Source organism: Schistocerca gregaria, chromosome X, assembly GCF_023897955.1.
Source record: "Schistocerca gregaria isolate iqSchGreg1 chromosome X, iqSchGreg1.2, whole genome shotgun sequence".
Lineage (NCBI taxonomy): Eukaryota > Metazoa > Arthropoda > Insecta > Orthoptera > Acrididae > Schistocerca > Schistocerca gregaria.
The window spans coordinates 158,609,390-158,631,860 of NC_064931.1; the positions used below are offsets into that span (position 1 = coordinate 158,609,390).

General features: G+C 36.0%; 1 protein-coding gene across 3 annotated transcripts in view; it reads left to right on the forward strand.

Annotated features, from left to right (window-relative positions):
- LOC126298552 (organic cation transporter protein) overlaps window positions 1-19,795 on the forward strand; it is a 416,359-nt gene extending 396,564 nt beyond the window's left edge. For all 3 annotated transcript variants that reach the window (XM_049989909.1, XM_049989908.1, XM_049989910.1), the window contains exons 10-12: window positions 3,159-3,346; window positions 8,735-8,871; window positions 18,672-19,795. In XM_049989909.1, coding sequence (XP_049845866.1) covers window positions 3,159-3,346; window positions 8,735-8,871; window positions 18,672-18,735 — 389 coding nt within the window. In that variant the 3' untranslated portion in view covers window positions 18,736-19,795. The remainder of the gene's footprint in view (window positions 1-3,158; window positions 3,347-8,734; window positions 8,872-18,671) is intronic.
- The last annotated feature ends 2,676 nt before the right edge of the window (window positions 19,796-22,471 follow it).

Consider the following 22,471-nt stretch of genomic DNA (forward strand, 5'->3'; position numbering starts at 1 on the left):
AGTTGCTTAATCTAGGAAAATAGACACATCTATTTACTTCTATAGCCACCACACAAATCATAGTGGTTGATTCAACAGGCTGTTACATCAAACATTGTACAAAAATGTTAAACAATGGAAAGTCCACGATGGAATAAAAACACTAGTCACCACATATAGGAGAAATTAAGTTTCAAGACAGATAGGTGCAGTAATAAAAATGCTAGAAAGATTTCAACTTTTGGGCATAGTCCTTTTTCAGAAGTAGAAAACTTACACACCCATGTCACTGTGCCTGTCTGTGACTTAATGCCTCCTCAAAATAATGACTAGCAATCTATCCTTTCCATATTATTGTACAAAACTGCTAATTATTTTTAAAACTGTCTCTAATGGCCTAAGTATATGCTAAGTTCTGAGAGCTCTTGCTGCAAAACATTTGGACTTGAGGGTTACAGGTTAATAACTATGTGGACTGAGAAAGATTCCTGTTGGATGATTGTCTACACAGTGTATAGGAAGTAGGAACATTTCATATTTTGTATTTGTCATATTTCAGTTCATGTATGAAAGATAATTTAAAATGACATTGCTATCCTTAGTGAAAAACATACATAAATGCATGAATTTCTATAAATGTTCTGTTTGTGCATGTCTTAAATTAATGTGACACAGTGGAAACAAATTTTTTCGTTATTGTTCACCAATAACTCAAAGATGTGCACTATCCAGTTTTATGATTTTTAAATGCTTATGAAAAAAATTATTTGTGTCGTAGGTAAAGCCCACCAGGGAGGGAAAGTTCCACAAGACTTATTCTATGTACATTATTTTAAGATGATAATATTCAGTAAAATTTCTGAAAATTTGTCACTTCATTTTGCTGGTTACGTAAGTTACTGCCACTGTAACACAGCATTTTAAAACTGATATGTTATGCCATTCTTATCACAGTGAAATATTTAACTTTTTCATAATTTGTACACTGAACTAAGAGAGAACTTAATTACTACTTAACGTAACTGCCACAAACATGAAAACTTACTATTGAAGAATGCAAAACTGGAGTTCTTCAAACTGTAGAGATCCTTGGCAGGAGCTAAAACAGTTACTTCGGGTAGTTAACTAGAGGTAGGGGGAAAAAAGGCTGTGCTTAGAACTGTGCCGCAAGAGAAAAGACCGAGGAAAGTTCGGAGCTGCTTTTTTTACTCCTTTCCCCTTTCCTTTCATTCTCCCCTTCTCCTCCTCATTACTTAACTTCATAGAAATGTTCTTCTGCTTAACAAGTTATTCTAGTTGCTGCCCGTCACTTTCAAATTTCATATAAATGTGTTAAAATTGGCATGCATGGATATAGACATAATATAACTTTGAGATGAACACATCATGTGCAATATGGATTGGTTTACTACTGAGGAAGTACAGAAACTGAAGTGTTGACAAGGGAAAGCTTGTAACATAAAAGAGCTAGATTTTACAGGAGAAGTTAAAAATGTTTGTTGGTATGTAAAAAAGAAGTTTCAGTTATATAAACTGGCTATAAAACATAAAAAACTCTTGTAAAACAAACTCTTGTGTCACAAACACATGAAACTTTCCTCAGTATTACGAATATACTGGCACAGATCGTAGCTGGACAGCTGTCTACCATACAGTGTATTACAGTGGGTCAACACTGGCATGAATGTGAAGATGGCACTTGATGGCATTCAAGATTTACTGTTGTTGTATTTAAAGATTTTTGTGGCTTTTCTGCCTCATGTACATGTATTTTTTTTTTTTTTTTTTTTTTTTTTTTTTTTTTTGCTACCTGTCCGCCTTAGCTTATCTGGTACATATTTATTTTCTCTTTGGTCATCTTTAGGTCCAAAATTGCACAAGTATCTTAATCGGCCGATGGAAAAAATGCTTCTTGAAGTGTTTACTAAACACACAGCAACAGAACCTCTTATTAATGCTTATTGTGTTATGAGTGATCTGACATCTACATTCTGTAGATGTTTAAATCTAGACTTCAGAATAGCTTAGTTAACTTCTGTCATGAATAATGTCTTACCTTATGTCAGGAAAGATGACGTGCATTTTGATTAAATGACATCCTAATTTATATACTGGTATATGAGCTTTTTATTATCACAAAATGTATGAGCATAAAAATAAAATGACTTTTACTTTATGTGACTTTTTTTTAAAACTTGCTATAGTGTCTACATATGAGTTCTTTGATATCTTGACACTTGTAGCCAGACTCACAGGTGAGTTTTGCTGCATACAATGACAGGGCCTGCCATGAGAGCAACAATTTGTGGTGTTTACAACCAAATAGCTAATTCTGGCCAATTTTCCTTTACATTTTAATTCATTAAAAAGCATCGTATCACTGTACTCCTCATTTCAAAAGTTTCTGAATGTCATTAAAATGTACACCATTTCATTCATTCCATTCAAAAACAAATTTACTTACTTCAGTATCTTGGTTGTTACATGAGTTCATTGAATTAAACATACAACAAAATTATGTGATACTCTGCTTACAAGATTACCCTTGATCATATTATTGTCCTTTAGCATGGAGTTACTGCTTTCTCCACACATAGATCTTCAAACTTGCTGGACAAACTAAACTACACTGTACAGTGACTTACTCAGATTCAGACTCAGAATTTTTATTATGCCATAACATACAAAGTCAAATAATGATCTGATGTACTGGGGACTCATCAACATTACATTTACATTACAATTACAATTTATATATACGGTATTACAAAAACAATATATCAACACTCCAGTTTACATGTATTACAAAGTAATATATAACAACAGCGTTTACTGACTTTACCATGTCACTGGCATGAGTTCTCACTACATTTTCCACCAAAAAACTTATTTTCAGTTTATTTATTTATTTTTGTTACAGGCTTTCCCATGTCAACCCCTCAATTGTTCTGTCAGCACCCATTTTTTCCTTTCATTCTCTGCTTCTCCTCCTCATTATTTAACTTCATAGAAGTGTTCTTCTGCTTAACAAGTTATTCTAGTTGCTGCATGTCACTTTCAAATTTAATATATAGGTGTTAAAATTGACATACATAGATATAGACATAATATAACTTTGGGATGAACATATTTATTACTGGTTAAAAAGATTTCACACATTGAATTATTTCTTGTTTCAGATAAAGATCTGCAATGGGTAACAATTGCCTTAGCAATGGCAGGAAAATTTGCTATATCTTCATCAAATGTGATAATGCCTGTTTTCACTGCAGAACTGTTTCCTACAGTGATAAGAAACCTGGGAGTAGGTGCATCAAATGTATCTGCAGGAATAGCACTCATGCTTGTACCATACCTATGGAATCTGGTATGTACCTTGTAATGAAGTACTTTCAGAAGTACACTTATTATTTAGCTTTTAGGCTACTATTCTCAAGTGACTAGCCTTTTCTGTCAACTGTATTTGAGTTTTGACTGTGATCACTATGTTGCCGTCATCAGCAAATAGTATTTTTCTCTGCATCTGATACTCTGCGGAAAATTGTTATTGTAAATAAGAAAAAGGGTTGGACCTAATATACTACCTTGCGGGATGCCTATATTAATGTGTTTTTGGATCTGATAAGTGTTTTACTAGAAATCCTTCTGTAGCACAAGAAATCTCAACATGCCACATACGGTTTTCTAGGCAGGACTTAAACCACTTCTTAACCACATCTCTTTTTCCTAGTTACTCTAATTTATGTAATAAAAGTATATGGTCCACTTTATCAAATGCCTTTGGTAAGTCTAAGAAGATTCCATTCACATGGTCACCTTCATCCGGTGCCTCAAGAATGACCTATGTAAGCTCTGCAATAGCCAATTCTATACCTCTTTTGGGGCTGAAACCATGTTGTTCTTTGCAAAGAAGGTTACACTTATTTAGATACTACATTAACCTATTTTTCATTACTTTTTCAATAATTTTGGGAATGGTGGACAGTAGGGATATTGATCTGTAGTTTTCTACATTTTCCGCATCAGCATTTTTAAGTATGGGTATTACTTCTGCTTGTTTTAGGTGCTCGGGATAACAGCCATATTTTAGTGATTCATTGATTATTTTTGTTAATGGAGCTTTTATGGAATTTTCACATTCTTTAAGGACACAAGCAGGGATTTCATCTTGATTAGTTGATTTTTTATTTTTTAACTGCTGTATAAGTCGTGTGACCTTTTTCTCAGTTGCCAGATAGAGTGCATTCAATTTGGTGGATGGTTCTGGGTGGATAAGACATACATGTCTAGAAAGTTCTGTTGTAATTTCTTTGCAATGCTGTTGAAGTACACATCTATAAAGTTAGCTATTGCCCTGTGTTTGCTGTCTCCGGTTTGATAATATTCCAGGTTGCTTTGCTTTTCTTTTCTGCGTGGTTTGTGGTTTTTTTAGCAGCTGGTAGCACTTTTCTGTAGATTTTCTTGTAGTTTTTATAAATTTGCAAAAAGGCTGGGTCAGTCTATCTATTTTTAATTGAAGCAAGATACCTAGGAGTTTCAGAGGATTTTTTGATCCCTCTGCTTATTCATATATATATATATATATATATATATATATATATATATATATATATATTTTGAAATTGCAATGGCATGAAAAGTTTTGGGGAACATTTCCTCAAATTTTAGTCTAAAAATGGACATTGAGCTATTATACATTTTGTTCACATTCGTTTCTGCATAGACTCCCTCCCACCCTTCATATTGTATCTGTGTTGAAAATTCATGCAGGTTTGACTTTGAGAAGAGCCTTTTATATGCTTTTAATGTAGGGGGCTTTTCTACACAAAAATTTACTTTTAATATCTGACACAAATGATCTGATAAGGCTAGATCTTGAACATTTATACAGTATTTTTATCCTGTCTACATCTGTTGCTACATGGTCTATCAATGTTGAAGATTGTTTGGTTGCTCTAGTGGGACTGTCATGCCATAACTGTACAAAACATTTAAATAGGCATGGCTGACATCATCTGACTTCATTGTATTGATATTGAGACCCCCACAGATGATTATGCCTGTTTTTGAGCAAAATACTTTAGCTATTTTCTTATTTAGTTTTGAGAAAAAAATATCCACATCAGCACTCAGTGATCAGTACACACAAATTACCATTAATTTTTTGACATTTTGTGTTCTGTTACTTCAATAGCTTAGAGTTTAAAATGTTTATCAGCACTTAATGCAGTAAGGTCATTTGTGTCTTTAAATGAAATACCTCTCTTCACATAAATGAGCCCCCACCTTTCATAGAGAGTCTACTGTAAAAACAAGCAAGTTTATATGAGGATAAGGCTAAATATGAGATTTCATTCCCTTTGCACCAGTGTTCCATAAGATACACAACTGAACTGTCTAATGTTTGTAAATTTATTTCTATTTGTGGAACTTTGTTTTTTATCAACTGTATATTCTGCTGAAGTACTGTTAAACATTTAGTTGTACTTACTGTGGTGACTTTCTCACCTTCATGCCTCATGTTACAAAAATTTTCAGCTGGTGTGGAGGCACTGTTTGCCACCTGCTTGCTACACTGTGCATTTTACTTGCTGTTGTTTCCTTTTCTTCTGGTGGAGTTGCTCCTGATTCATCTATTGCCATTTTTCATGTTGGTGGTGTAGATGTACATGTTGTGACCATATCCTTTGCTCTGCAGACACTGGTTCTAGGTCTTTTATTGCTGCTGTTGCTGGTATTGTTACAAATGATTTCCTGTTGCCACTTGTTACTGTATCTGTTCCTTCTCTATGTTCTATCACTGCTACAGCTGGATTCATTAGGCAGGCAGGGATTTCCATGTCATTGCTTGCTTGTGCAAGATACTTTGCAGATCTCTTTTGCTGTTGGCAATGCAATTGTGTCATATTTATCATTTCTAGAAAAACACTTGTCATGAGCATTTTGACCCTCTGGCTGATTGGTCCCCAACACCTCCAAGAAGTCCTACAAACAATTGTAAGGCCCTTACAGATTGGTCCCAGACACCTCCAAGAAGTCCTACAAATGACTGTAAGGCCCTACAGATGTGAAGCCGGTGACAGCTTCATCCTAGTTGATGACAATGCAAGACCACTCTGTACTCTAGCAGTGTCTCGGTATCTTCAAAGATGCAACATCACCCAGATGCATTGGCCAGCACAGTCCTCAGACACGTATGCAATTAAGCATGCATGGGACCTGTTGAAGGTGGCTGTTGCACAACATGTTTATCCATGTGACAATCTTCAGGACCTCACTGGAGCGGCCATTGTGGGGTGGGGCCTCATACTCCCAAGGTTAACTGCATGGTCTCATCCACAGCATGCCTTGCAGAGTTGAAGAGCTCATCCATGTGCAGGGTGTACATACTCACTACTAAAGACTGATAATAATCATCATGAGATAAAGATTTTGAATGTTTTTGTTTTCAAGATGTACACTTAGGCATGAGCCTGTTTTGTTTTGTGATGATTTTTTTTCTAAGAAACCAAAATTGCTCCTGTTTTCAGGAAGAATTATGTTTATTTTGTTAATAAGATTTTGTACAAGCCTCAATGGGTGTACTATAAGAAGTCATTGTAGTAAACTCTATGATATTTCAAACTTCTGTTGAGGTTTGTATATAATGAAATACTTAACAATGGAAGTATACTTTTGCATAATTCCTGTAGTATTGTTGAAAATAATAATTTCTGTACCATATGTGAAAGGTTATTTTTTCTAAACACAATAACTGTAGCATATTTATTTGATGCTCTCATGACAATTACTTCATTTAGAATTTTCTCAGATAAGGGTCTGAGTGGCAGTGTCATAGGAAAGTTGGCGCAATGCTTCTTCAAGATGATGCTGTCACTTGGCTGATAATCCAGGAAAATTTTCATCAGTTAAATTTTTCCTATGTCCTCATATAATTACTAGTCACATTTAGAAAAACCATGTTTCATCTCCACTATCACAACCTTACACACACTGTGATACTTTACACTCTGTATGTAGTACCTTCCACCTTTTTTTGTTGTCAGTGTATGCCATTTGCAGCAGAAATGTGTCAATATCTTAGCAATTATAACGTTTATTATATCCAATCACATTGTAAGAACTGGATATTGCACTACCCACCAGGCATAGAAGAGACTCAAAGTCCATACACAAATGAAAGTTGAATATAACTTGAGTAAGAGGCATTTTGCATGAAAATTATAACAGTTTCTGAATATGTGTTTTCATCATTAGGTTACCGTAATATGGAAAGGCATCCTGGATACATAAAAAATTGGTGACTATATTGATACTGTACCCCCCACCACTTATTGATGATTTTTTTATTATTAAAAAAGAGGAGAAAATTGTCTCATATTAGTAAGGAAATATGCAAATCACTGAAAGCTACATTCTGAGGTGCTGACATTTTGTCTGCTGCGTAATACCAAACAAAGGCAAGAGTAAAGATAGCTACTCACTGTAAAGTGTCTAGCTTGCCTCATCCTATTTGTTTGTTGCTGACTGATAAATCAATTTGTATTTTTATATAACTATACTGTGTGTGTGCTAATGAAATGTGCTCAGAGTATGAGGGCCAATCTGAACACTTAGCCGATCTTTGTATAAAGATAAGTATAAAAGCTTTCTACTTATTTAAAAATGTTGCTCCATCATTCTCCAATTGTTCTTGTCACCTCTGTTGTTAGGGAATAATTTATTGCTGCTGGATTTGTTACATAATCACTTGTCATCAAAAATGGATCAGCTTTTCTCTTTAAATTACTTTTTTGTTTTTTTTATTTTTTTTCCCACAGAGAGCCAATTTTTGAATGATATAAAACTTTAAAGATATTGAACAAATCAGGTCATGAAAAATGATAATTATTAGTTTACAGGGTACAATTCTTATCTAATTTTACTGCAAATGTTAGGTTTTCCATCACATACATATAAAAAAAATTGAGAGAAATATATTGTTTGTGCATTGCAAATGACGCTATAAATATGTTATTTTGAGTGAGTAATAACACCAAAAAAAACATGTTACAATTCTCAAATACACTACTGTAGTACAAATGACCTGTTGTTAATTCTAAAAATCTTTCTTGGGGTGTATCTTGCAAGTCAAAATAAATCTAGACAATGCCCATTACAGATGGAAGAGTTGAGGAAAAAAAGTGAGAGAGACAGAGTGTGTGTGTGTGTGTGTGTGTGTGTGTGTGTGTGAGAGAGAGAGAGAGAGAGAGAGAGAGATTTGGAACATCCATCTTATCTCACAGACTTTCATTCCACTTCCGAGAAAATGAGTGCACAGTTACATTGTCACAGTGCTGCATCCCAGAATAAGTTGAAGTTCAATGTCCAGTGATTTCTTTCTATCACATCCATTACACTGTGAGTGGCTACTTTAACTCCTTCCCTTGTTTGAATACCATTCAGTATTTTTGATTTGATCAACACATTCAATGTGTGTGCTTCACCACTTCTGTCACTTTGTTGTTATACTGCATTGGATGATCAGCTGCATAAATCAAAACAAGAAAATACCTTGTAATAGTTCTGATACATGCCCATCCCATGAAGAAGGATGAAATCTGTTTTGTGTTTTGCGTGTCTTTTTTAAATAGAGCTAATTTACAATTTCATTTCAACTAACTGCAGTGTTTATATTAAATCTTTACAATGATTAATGGAAGCTGTCCTCATTATGGGATTCATTAATAAAAAAAAGCTTTAAATTATCTTCCAGTCTGAGATGGATGATCGTGTCCCAATGGGATTATTGGGTGTGTGTGCTGTAGTTGGGGGTCTCTGTGTCTTGCTGCTGCCTGAAACTGCTGATCGACCTTTGCCAGGAACTCTTGCAGAAGGTGAAGATAATTCAAGGTATGTATACAACTATGTATCTTTTATTTCTATACCTATATTTCTTCCACAACTTACATGCACTGAAATTTGCTGCTAGTTAATGGACCAAAAGACAGACTTAAATATCCATGACTAAACAACTACTGAGTCACAACTGTTTATGACTATTAACACATTGTCTATGGCTAAAATGGGTAAACTACACCCAGAAGCCATGTTAATCAGTTCATACCAAAGATTATTGTTCAATTTATTTTGTTCTAAGAACAATTTTTGTTGTAATTTGTTATATAGCTCATTAGTTAATGTGTCACATATTTTATCTGAGCTAAATAATCTTACATAGCATTTAAACTGAAATGATTCCTTTCATTTGATTCCTAAATATGATATTAATAAGTTTGATCTTTGGTAATGAAGGTACCCTGTAGATGCATTAGTTTAAAATCTTTGATCCTACAAAAATTTCACTGCACCATATATTTATGTTTGTTCCTGATTGAGGAATAACAGCTGAATACCAGTTTGTGAACATTACACCAATCATGTGTGTTTCATTCATAATATACCAGTCTATAAGATATTGTACCGAGAACTGACTGAATGATCAATCAACTCATTCGCATTCATTTTCACAAAATATTCTGGTCTGGGGCCATGCCTTTTGATTTCTCTTTATCTTTATACAACACCATTATGAAACTATAATTAACCTTCCATCATACATTTTCACAAAAAAGAATAAAATGACATGCCAACTGTATTAGTAAGTTTCTCATGTTTGATTTTCATATGTTTTTGTTACTACTCAAAGACAAATGGAACAAAGCATGTGGACCTTTACAGGAATATTTTGGTGCTTGTTCATACCAGGTGAAGATCAGACTGTCAGTGCTACGGCTATTGTATGATGTCCATGCTGTGCCCTAGAAGAAGAAGCCCTTGTGGCTGTTGGTGGAGCTTAAATGCACTAGCAATGTTGTGCAACCTGTCAGCAGTCATTGAAATGATTCACACAGGGCATAGCATCCATGTCTTCCGCACATTCTATCAAACTGGTTTGGGTGTGTCCATCCAACTGATTGGCCAGCTCATAATCTTTATCTTACCAATCATATTATTTGGAAGCCTATTTCATTACAGTTCCATAACGCCCTCTTTTTTGATACTAAAACATACAGTCGACAATGAAGGTCTCCTCTAAAAGCATTCCTACATTATCTCAGCCTATATTTTGTTCTATATATCCCTGCAAGTAAAAGTATGTACTGGGTACCAATCTGGCCTGTCTAATCATGCAATGGGGCTTATGGACTTTACCAAACAAGCACCACCTCCATTGTTTTAGACTTTCTGATTGAAGATGTGGACCCAGTGGACAGACTCATGTGCTTCCATCTAATATGTTAACTTAAATCTGCCATTGCTATCTTGCCATCCAGAATACACTGCCTGCAGCAGTGGATTCAGGTTTGTAGATAATATCAGCCCATTATATAACAAAATTAATTTTCATCATTACTTACAGTCATCATTTGCAGATTTTACCTCAATGTGTATTAAACATAAACTTTCATTTATAACCCTAAAAATAGGACTTTTGCTCATAAGTACATAGACTTATTGTTTTAGTGTCAGAAAGCTGCACGAAAAGTTTGTAAAAGCAAAAGTATTTCAGAAATACCTTGTATAAAAAAATGTGTGGAAGTTTAAAAAGTTGTCATAGGAAGACATGTTTCAGATGCTGTCAAATTTAATAGTAGAAGGCACTTAATGCAAGCCAAAGCAAATTATCCCATAAGGATAAAACAGCACCAAGGGACCAAAATACTGTTTAGGAACAGGTATAGCTAGAACCAATAGCAAGTATAGTGGGTACTGAGTGAAGGGAGAATTCCAATGCAAGTTGCTTTATTTGCATTAAGTACAATGCATTTGAAAACTTAATTCTGATTATTAAGCACTCTATGCATTTACACTGTTGAATAAGTAGATGCTTCTCATTCCACTGCATGAGATGGCACAGCAGTTAGGGCACAGGACTGATATTACTGAGAAGTGTGTTTTAAAGTCCTGTCTAGCCACCCAGATGTAGGCTATTACCAAGCAAGGTAGCACAGTGGTTAGCACACTGGACTTGCATTTAGGAGGATGATGGTTCAAACCCATGTCCAGCCATCCTGATTTAGGTTTTCTGTGATTTCCCTAAATCTCGTCAGGCAAATGCTGGGATGGTTCATTTGAAAGGGCACAGCTTACTTCCTTCCCCATCCTTTTGTAATCAGATGGGACTGGTGTCCTCACTGTTTGCTCCCCTCCCCCAAATCAACAAACCAACCATGATTTCCCTAAATGGATCAAAGTAAATACAAAGTTAATTTCTTTGAAAAAAGGTGACAATCAATTCCCTATGCCATCCTTACTCTGTCCAAGTTTGTGCCCCATCTCTAACAATGTCACTGCCAATGGAAGTTAAACCCTGACCTTCATTTTTCTTGTTCCTTTTACAAACTGATACCCAGTGAGAATCCTCCACAGGACAAAGTGGTTACTTAAGGAAGGCTGCCTCATTGGCCAGAATGAGATAATTTGCCTGTCCCATTGGGACTCAAATCATTTAATCATCTTGATTAAAATAGAGAAGTCATTGCATGCAGTAGTTTATTAAAGATAGACTTCCATCTTTTCATAAGTTTTTAAGTGTTCCATGATGCAACAACTAACACAGTTTGAAATTATGTGCCTTTTCACTGCACTGTAGATATTCCTCTCAGTGATATGTTACAAAATGTAGATGTAAATAAATATGAATACTATTATAATTATCAGAGTTTCACTGTTGATTTTTAATTTCAGCACATTTGATAACTTCTTCTCCTTCTTTTGTGTACAATTTGGTGGCAGGTTGTGCCTGTGATTTTTAAATTACATGCGTTATATTATATCAGATGTTTGGAGAAAGGAGGTGCAGTTTGCCCTTTAATGTCCTGTCGAAACAGGAGTTATTAAAGAGACAGCACTAGTCAAGCTGGACAAAGATGGGCAGGAAATTTGTTGAGACCTTTTTGAATGAACCATTCCTGCACTTTGTCTAAAACAAATGAGGGGAAGTAATGAAAACCTGAATCACAATTATCAAACGGGAAATAAAATCTTGCAGAATACAAGTCCAATGTTGCATGGTTTCATAATGATAATGAAGAATCCACACTGATTTCAGCTGAATAGTTGTGAAAGACCACCAGATACCCTTACATAACCAATCCCCAATTGTAAGTTTATTTAATGAAGTTGGGTGTATTTACATATAAGAATGGACAAGAACAACAAAATGTAGTGCACCAACATAGATATGATTTTTTTTCTTCAAATGATTATACTTTTGCTTGTGTGGTATGTTGTTGTCTTTTTCTGAAAATCATTTACTATGAATGTCATTAACCTGCATTACATGCTAAAACCACTACCGTTCTATACAGAATTGACTAGTTTCTGTTGCTTTCATTGTAATGTAATATTATCTTCATTAGGATTCATGAACTATAGGCTGCTGACCAACTGTAGCATCGTCTTCTGTGAAGTGTTTCACTGACTGTTAGTTTGTCTACATCTAAATGACTACTCTGCAATTCACAATTAAGTGCCTGGAAGAGGGTTCATTGGATCACCTTCAAGCTATTCCATTACTGTTCCAGTTTCGAACAGTGCAAGGGAAAAACAAGCAATTAAATCCTTCTGTGTGTGCTCTGATTTCTCTTATTTTTTAACAACGGTTGTTCCTCCTTATTTAGGTGTGCAGCAACAAAATATCTTTGTATCCAGAGGAGAATTTTCAGAATTTGCCATTGTCCTGTGCATAATAACATTTGTAGTAATTTTGTGATTGTGATTTAGTAACTGTATCAGATTTTATAACAAAGTGTTACATCTAGTTTTCCCTTAAGGAGGAGTGCATATTATCTGGATTTATTATAAATTAACTCTATTTTCGAGTTTGCTAATAACTATAATTAACCAAAAACAGTTTTAAGAAATTAGTAATTTATACTACAGATTTTTCTGTTGCCTTAATAGAAATCTTATTTGATTCAATTCTCATACATAATTAGTAATTTCTTTTAGCTGAACAGATACAAATGATAATCAGCAGACTTAGTTTGAAATTATTTGTTCACTGTCATGTAATACATTGCACCAGCCACAATGCAGCCCCACTGTGAATGCTGCTCTCAAACATAAGATTAATTGGTTGACATTTGTAGGTAGGTGGAAATAGCCCTGACTACTGTCAAATAATTGGAAGCTGCTGCGAATCAGTGTGTTGGAAGAGCTCCTGAGGGTCATACACCTGTGATATGGGTGCCAAAGTTACCTCATTTACTATCCTCTCCTGTGGATCCCATCTCCTCTGCAGGATATACAGGATTGGCCATTATTCATTCAATTGACTCTGAATGTCTTTTCAATGGTGGATCCAGGCATTCTGTACAATGTGGACTGGGACCAGAGCAGACTCTGTGTGTTATACCAAATCCCGCTAACCAAGTTCAGGGTGCTGTCTTTCAGTGAAACTGAACCTCATCCAGTGGGACTCACTCCACCTGTTTTGGGGAAACCTGTTTTGTCTAGTGTCAAGAGAAGGCAAATGCAAAAGGTTTGACGTCTATTAGTCGCAGTTCAAACTATAGCAAATGATGGTACTCCTTAGGGAAATGTCAGCAATGGACAGGAAAAGACACCAGGTACACTCAGTGTCTGTGCCTGGTGGCCTCATTCAGTGTGTTGAAGAGGCTGTTTCGGCAGCCACTGATGGAACAGGGTGCAAGCAACTGCAGAGTGTGGTGCACATTGGAGCAAATGACACCTGCTGTCTGGGCTCCGAGGTCATATTTTGATCATTCCAGTGACTGGCAGAGAAGATTGAGAAGACCAGACTTGCGAATGGTGTTTCAACAGAGCTCACCAGCATTGACCCAGAACTAATCATGGCCCCTTCATTCTGAGTCAAGTGGAAGGACTGTATCAAAGTCTCTGAAGGTTCTGTGACAAGCTAGGCTGTGACTTTTTGGACTTGCAACATAGAGCTGAGAACTGTAGGGTGCCCCTAAATGAGTCAGGTGTGCACTTCACATCGGAGGCTGCTATCCAAGTAGCTAACTGTTTGTGGGGTGCACACAAGTGTTTTTTTTTTTTTTTAGATTAGGTGACTCTCTATCCAATCCAGATAATGATAGCTGTAGGAAACTCAGAAGTATCAGTGTTGGCTCTAAAGAAATGCTTTTCACAGGTGAAAGTATGAAAAGCCTAGGGTCAACTGCTGAGGAATTTGCAACAAAAACTTTTTTCACTTTAGTCAAGAAACTCAAATCTGAAGAGATAGAAACTGAAGCTGCATGTGAGAGTGTTTGTGCAAGACCCAGTATCAAGTCTGGGCATAAAATTGTAACTGGGTCCTTCTATTTGTCATGCGTCATATTCTGAAGTAACCAAAAACTTTAGAAAAAACTTCAGTTCACTTGTACCTAAGTTCCCCAATCACGCTGTAATCCTTAGTGGAGACTTTAATCATCCAACAATCAAGTGGAAAAATTATGGAATTGTTAGTGGTGGGTGTGATAAGACCTCCTGTGTAGTATTACTAAATGTCTTATCTGAAAACTACTTAGAACAGATAATTCAGAACTACACTCATGATTGAAATATATTGGATCTAATGATAACAAACAGACCTGACCTCTTTGGGACATCCATACTGAAACTGCTATCAGTGATCATGACACAGTTGTGGCAACAATGATTACCAAAGTACAAAGCCCAACTAAAACAAACAGAAAGATATATATGTTCACAAATCAAACAATGTAGACTCGAGGTAGGAATATCAACAATGTAGGAAAAGACAGATTGCTACTTACTATAAAGAAGACATGTCAAGTTGTAGACAGGCATAATTAAAAGACACACACATATAGCTTTCAAACACAGCTTTCATCAGTTAAGAGAGACTCATAAACAGCTTTTACACACACACACACAAGAAAGCACATCTCATGCACACATGACCACCAACTCCAGCATCTCGGGCTGGTCGTTTACTAATGAAGGTTGTGGCCAAAAGCTATATGCGAGTGTCTTTTAATCATGCCTGTCTGCAACTTGATGTGTCTTCTTTATGGTTAGTAGCAATCTGTCTTTCCCTATACATTCAGTAAAGTAGATAAAAATTCAGTAGTATCATATCTCAATACAGAACTTGAAACTTTCAGCACAGGGCAGAAGCACGCGGAAGAAGTGTGGCTCAAGTTTAAAAGAATAGTTGACCATGCACTGGATATACATTTAGCCAGTAGAACAGTTCATAATGGGAGGGACCTTCTATGGGTATACAGTCACCATAAAGAAATGTCTAAAGAAACAGAGACTACAACATAACAGGTGTAAAACAAAACATAGGACTGTAGATAGAGAGATACTGAATGAAATGCATTTAGCTATCAAGAGGAGAGTGTGTTAAGCCTTCAGTGACCTCTGTAGCAGAAGATTGTCAAATTATCTTTCATAAAACTAAAAAAAATCTGGTCTTATGTGAAGGCTGTCAGCGGCACCAAATTTAGTGTCCATTCCCTAGAAAATGAGACAGGAACTGAAACAAAGTAGCAAAGGAAAAGCTGAAATGCTTAGCTGTGTTTTCAAATGTTCCTTTACAAAGGAAAGCCCAGGAGAGTTACCCCAATTTAATCCTTGTACCACTGAAAACATGAGTGAAATCAGTATTAGTGTCAGTGGCGTTCAAAAACAGCTGAAATCGTTAAAATTGAACAAAGCTCCAGGGCCCAATGGAATGCCTATCAAATTCTATATTGAATTTGTGGCTGAGTTAGTCCCTTTTCTAACTATAATCTATTATAAATCCCTCAAACAAAAAACCATGCCCAGTAGTTGGAAGAAAGCACGGGTAACACCCTTCTACAAGAAGGTTAGTAGAAGCAGTGCACAGAACTACCTCCAATATCCCTGACATTGATTTGTTGTAAAATCTTAGAACATATCCTGAGATGATACATAATGAGGTATCTTGAACTGAATGACCTCCATCCCAACCAGCATGGCTTCCAAAAACATCGACCATGTGAAACTCAACTCACAATTTTATCACATGACATAGTTAAAACTCTGGATAAAGGCAGTCAGGTAGATGCAGTATTTCTTGATATCCAAAAAGCATTTGATTCAGTAACACACAAATGCTTGTTGTTAAAAGTTTGACCATATGGGTTATCAACTGAAATTTGTGACTGGATTGAAGACCTTTTGGTGAGGAAGACACAGCATGTTATCTTGGTTGGAGAATCATCATCAGATGTAGAAGTAACTTCAGGTGTGTCCCAGGGAAGTGTACTGGGACCCTTGCTGTTACGTTGTATATTAACCACCTTGTGGACAATATCAACAGTAATCTCAGACTTTTTGCAGGTGATGCAGTTATCTGTAATGAAGTATTGCCCAAAAGAAGCTGCATAAATATTCAGTCAGATCTTGGTTTGATTTCAAAGTGGTGAAAAGATTGGCAACTTGCTTTAAATGTTCGTAAGCGTAAAACTGTGAACCTCACAAAACAAAACAAAAAGACACTGTATTCTATGATTATAATATCAATGGGTGTAACACATTGTTCAGATATGAAATGGAATGCTCAAATAGGCCAGTTGTGAGTAAAGCTGGTGGTAGACTTCATTTTATTGGTAGAATACTGGGGTAGTGCAGTCAGTCTATAAAGGAAATGCTTAAAAAATTACTTGTGTGACCCATTCTAGAGCCCTTCTCAAGTGTGTGGGACACGTACCAAATAGGATCAAATGGGGACATTAAACGTATACAGAGAAGGGCAGCACAAATGATCACAGGTTTGTTTGGCCTGTGGGAGAATGTTCCAGTGATGCTGTAGACACTGAATTGGCAGACTCCTGAAGACTGATGTAAACTATCCCAAGAAATCCTACTAACAAAGTTTCAAGAACTGGCTTTCAATGATGACTCTAGGAATATACTACAACCCCATATGTAATGCTCACTTGGAATTAGAATATTTACAGCACACACAGAGGCATTCAAACAGTCATTCTTTCTGTGCTCCATACATGAACGTAATGGGAAGAAACTCTAATAACTCGTACAATGGGATGTACCCTTGGCCATGCATTTTGTGGTGGTTTTCAGAGTATGGATGTAGATGTAGAGAGTTGGTGATTGAAATTTCATGAAAATATTCTGTCACAGAAAAAAACACCTTTGTTTTAGTAATTGCTACCCCAACTTGCGTATCATGTTCATGATGCACTCTCCCCTATTTTGTACTTGTGGAGTATGTGGTTACCACATTGGTCTCTAGACAAGTGATGCCAGTTCTTGAAAACTAAAGCCACTAATCCTTCTCTGAATATCTCTGCAGTGTTGTCTTTATAAGGCTGAGTGCCACCTTTTCCAGTTCTTTCACTAATTAAAAATCCCCACTGTTGTGATAATTCAAACCCAGGTACTTCTTACAGCATTATGGCATGAGGTGTACATTTTCACATCAAAGTACCTAGTTCTTGAAGAGCTCTAGCTTTATTCTATCTTCTTCCTTGTGGACTACTTTGTCTCGAAAAATATTCTTTAAATTCATCCTCTCACTGGTCAGCCAAATGCAGATGTCCCTTATGGAAGTCTCTTGAAAAAAAGTAGGAAATATGTTAAAATTGGGTTGCCTCTGATAAAATAATACTTAACTCCTGCTTGCGTGTTGGAAAAATGATTTTCTCTTCTCATGGGGTTTTGACAGATCTGGCTAAACAGTATTTCTCTTATTCCTTAGATCTCATATCTTCTTGTGAGTTTATTACATTATCATCAGATGAAGTGAGTTTACTACATTATATTCAGATGAACTCCCTTAATACACATAAATGGAATACCCTTTTCCACAACATAGCTGATGCTGTTTTAGTTTCAGTTACCATGGTATCATAATTAACTCTGAAATTGCAAGAAATGCAAAGTGAATGTTTATGAACACTGTGCAGATACCCTCATTTTTCACTCACCTTTCTTCCATGACATTTTACAAGGTGCACCAAAAAGCTAATGTGCAATGTGATTATAGTAATTTGACACTGATTTGCAACTGTACCACATGTGGATATCCAGCAAGTATGATAGTCAGTGGTATTTCTAACCACCATGAAACTGTAAGGGAGGTGTGTGTGTTATTACATGATTGTGACAGTGAACAGTAAGTGATAATTTGTCCCTCAGGCCTCTAAACATGTCAGAGCATGTAAAAGATGTCTGGCATAGATATATTAGTGACCTGAGGGAAGTATCTGACCAAATTGAATGAAAGTGGTCAGTGGAAGAAGTAATTTAATTTGCATCAAAATTTTATAGCTCCAGATTTGAACAACATCAGGTCAGGAGCTTTCTCCTTTTGCTACAGTTTTCAATGTATGTCTTGCATTATACATCCGTGCTTCCATAAGCATATACCACAATTCTACAGAGCAGAAAGTTTTTCAGGAATACAGGAATGCATATAAGTAAACACTGAACAATCAGTTAGTATTAACAGACTGAAATAAAATAAGCACTATCACAAGTGAAACATAACATCAAATATATGTTGTAATAGAGTAACTATTAGTTGAAGCAGATATATTTTCTTTTTAATTTGTCTAACATATTACTGAAAAACATAACAGAGTTATTTAATTATAATAATGTACACTTTAGTTAGATCATACTGAACTATTTAATTGTATTTGTTTAATTTTTCTCTTCAGAAGGATGAGCACAGTTGAAAAGCAGAGGACAAATAATTCTTCAACAGGCAGCTGCAACAGCTAATACATGAAGTGAAATGGCTGTAAATATTTATGGCCAAAAAACATGCTGTGAGGCATTTTTGCACCTAATACTCACAAGAATAAAGTAGGATTCTGACGAGGTATGATGTGTACCATAACAGTCACAACAGAAAATTATTATTGAGCTGTTACACAAGCAGCAGATTCTGGGCCAACCTTGATGGCATTTCATTAGCCCGTTGTCAATGTTTGTGGTATTGGACATAGAAGTATCAGTTATGCATCTGTAGAATATGATCGGACATTTTTCTTTCTAAGTGTTCATTTACTTGCACTGAAGTCTATGTTGAAATAGAATACTGTAAATATTGCATAAAGGAGAGACTTTAATTTGATTGAGACACAATGTAAATACCGATGATGAATAATTAGTGTCCCATGTGTTGTTTTCTGAATACAAAACTGGAAACTACAGGTGCTATGTAACCATGTATTTTTGAGGTTATGAAAGATGGACTGCACATGTGTGTTATTGATTAATGTGCTCTGTGAATGAGTTGTTATTTGAACATCAGATGTAAAAGTGTTATGTGAAGAGTTCCATGCATTGTTAAAGAGTACAAAACATTTTATCCTGTGCTATGTACATTTTTGTCATGCTCATTTTAATAATAAATTTCATGTTTCATTTCAATCAATGTTGTGACTCATATCTGTTGGCAAGAAGGAAGAATAAGATGGATAATCATAAACTCAAAATAAATGTAATGAGAAGCTGGAAGCAGTTCTGAATGATGACTATGCAGCCCCTTATCTTGTAAAAGTATTGTTCTTATACTAATTTGAGAACATTGCTTTATTTTCTGGGTTCCTAATACAGTAATACATAATCAGTACTAATATGTTACTCATTGAATTGATATTTTGTCTTTTTTTATTTTTGTATTCTGTAAACATCAAGAAGATTGGAGTAGAAAAAGAGTGAAAGACTGTAATGAATGATACTATATGTGTGGTATAGTAAGCTGAAAAACCTGACCTGTAATGAAACAAAACACTAATAAATAAATGCTGCTTACCATAGGCTTCCAATGGGAAAATTCTACAACTTCCAGAAAATTATTCATTCATACTGGAGCCAATGAGTTATCAATCAAGCACTTACGATATTTACACAAAGAATTGAATGTTATTGCTAAATGTTAATTACTGAGTATCATGTGGTTTACAGTTGTTGTCTAAGCTTGTGAGTGCTTCTATTGCCAGTTTAATAATTTTAAAATCTGTAATGCAGATGGATCGGTTTTGATTTGACATCAATTTCTTTTTCATTGTGTATGGTCTGTTGGTTTCATGTCTGTCTGCTCTCATATCATAAAAATGTTTATATTTTCTCCATTCCATACTTTAAGAAGTATCACAGCATGTGTCACAAATATTCTCTCTCTTCTGAGGCTATGGCAGTTTTTACAGATTCCTGTAGAAAGATGCATTTAAGCTACCACAAAAAATTACTCATAAGAAAAAGATCAGTAAAAGGAGTTTACAGTCACATAAAGGAAGAAAAAATGTCTACATAGCAATCTCCAGGGACAATAATACAGAAAAGGTGATGCTCTAGTTCATCCCAAAGTATGTAGAGCTAGAGTAAATGAGTAACTAAAACCAAACTCTTGGCATTCGAGTTACTCATTCAGTAGAATGTTTATTAAGTAAGAGAGACTAAATGTATAGAGTAGCACTGTCAGATCTGAACTCGCAACAGAAAACTGCATAAACTTGGGGCTAGTGCTCACTTGAATGTCCATTCCAGAACTTGAGATTGGAATTTGAAGAGACATCCCCAAAAACCCCAAAGAAGAATTATGTAGGCAGATCACAAGGCAGGGAAGAAACTCCTAAAGGAAAGATGTTGCATAAACCTGAGGTAGATAAATTAAAATGTGTTGTTATAATATTCAAAGAATGTATGAAGACAGTTAAGACCTTTCAGATAAATAAAAAATTCCTTTGTAACCACTTAGGACTCAAGAAAATTTACAGAAAAGAAGTGGAAGATGCATAACATAACTGCGTACAGCAAGACTACGACAGTACCCATGCAGCTGCTATTTTCGTGGGTATACTTAACGTGACCCCGCTTTGGGCATGATAGTCCCGCTTTCAGGCTGCCTGTCCCATTGTCCCCAGCCAGTGCAAAAATGTCCTACTTTTGCAAACAGAGTAAACGATAAATTTATTAGACGTACCCACTACCTGCCTATATTCATTACATTCGAAACGCGGTGGCAGCACGGGCAGCGTGGAGAAGAGAGAGCGAGACAGATGCTACCGCTCAACTCAGCAAATAATCGCATCATGAGGGTGCCAACTTCACTTGCGGCAACATTGTTTAGTTTTAGTCCGGTTTGGAATGTTGGGGCGTAAGTGCACAATCAAACAACCCATTCAACGTTTTCATGTTTGTGTGTTTGTAACATTAGAAACATGCCTAAACGTAAGTGTATTTTTAATATTACTCTGCAAAATAAGTTTCCATTTACAAAACAAAGGCGTGGTGCATCAGATGTTACGTGTGGAAAGTGTCGTACCGATTTTAGCTAAAATCAGAAAACCCTATTTTTCCGATCAAGCTGCTGCTTCCTGCTTGTCAATGCTCGCTTTTTTTGAAAGAATTGATTTGTCGGCTGCGAAGAATTGGGATGTAGCTGCGGCGGAAGGTGCATGGGCGTATCACATGGTTCAAGAAACCCACAACTTTCGTCTTATGACTGTGTCTCTACTTCAATTGAAACATGTTTTGAGAAAAAATTTAGATATACTCGTCCAAAATCCCACGCTATTGTCATAAATGAGATGGCACGTACGCTGATGGGTGAATTGAAAGAGCCCAGTGCATATCTTTACTAACGGATGCTTCTAATCATGGCGCAATAAAATAATTCCCTGTTTTGATCCAAAATTTTTTACCTTATGAAGGTGCGACAGTCAAAATTTTGGAGTTTCGAGAGCAGCCTGGTGAAACATAGGAGATTGTTGTCGATTATTTGAAGGAGGTTTTGTCGTGCAATGATTTAAATAAGAAAATTGTGGCATTTTGTGGAGACAATACTAACTGCAGATTTGGAGAAAAAAATAGAGAAGGAAGTAATAATGTTTTTGCAAAATTGAACTTATCGCTCGGAGGGCAACTCATTGGGACTGGATGTGGAACCCTTATAGTACACGACGCATATCAAAACAGCTACAGATTGTCTCCCTGTGGGCTTCTAACGTTCATTGTGAAAATTTACTATTTTTTTTACATCTACAGCTTTCGTACGGAAACCCAGAGGTCTGTGATTCCAACGACACTGTATCAGAAAGTGCTGGGCTACAGCAAAACCAGGTGGCTCGCGGTAATGCTGGCGCTTGAAAGAATTTTAAAAATATATCAGCCCTTAAAAAGCTACTTTCTGAACATCGAAAAATGCCCAAATATTTTAAAAACTTTTTCGAAAAAACCACCTCTGAATTAATGGTTATACTTTTTTTGCATGCACAGGCAGCGACCTTCAATCAAACGGTGTTAAAAATTGAAGCACAATGCGTATCTGCTATAGAATCTACAAAGGAAATAAGGCGTCTCCGAGATAACTTGGCACGTAAAGAGAGTTCGCTTTTTCTTCCTCACACCGTCCGTAATCTAATAACGAAATTACAAGAAACTGACGCTGTCATTCCGGGTGTAGAAACTGCGGCGGCTGAATTTTATAATCCTAGCAAAGAATACTTGG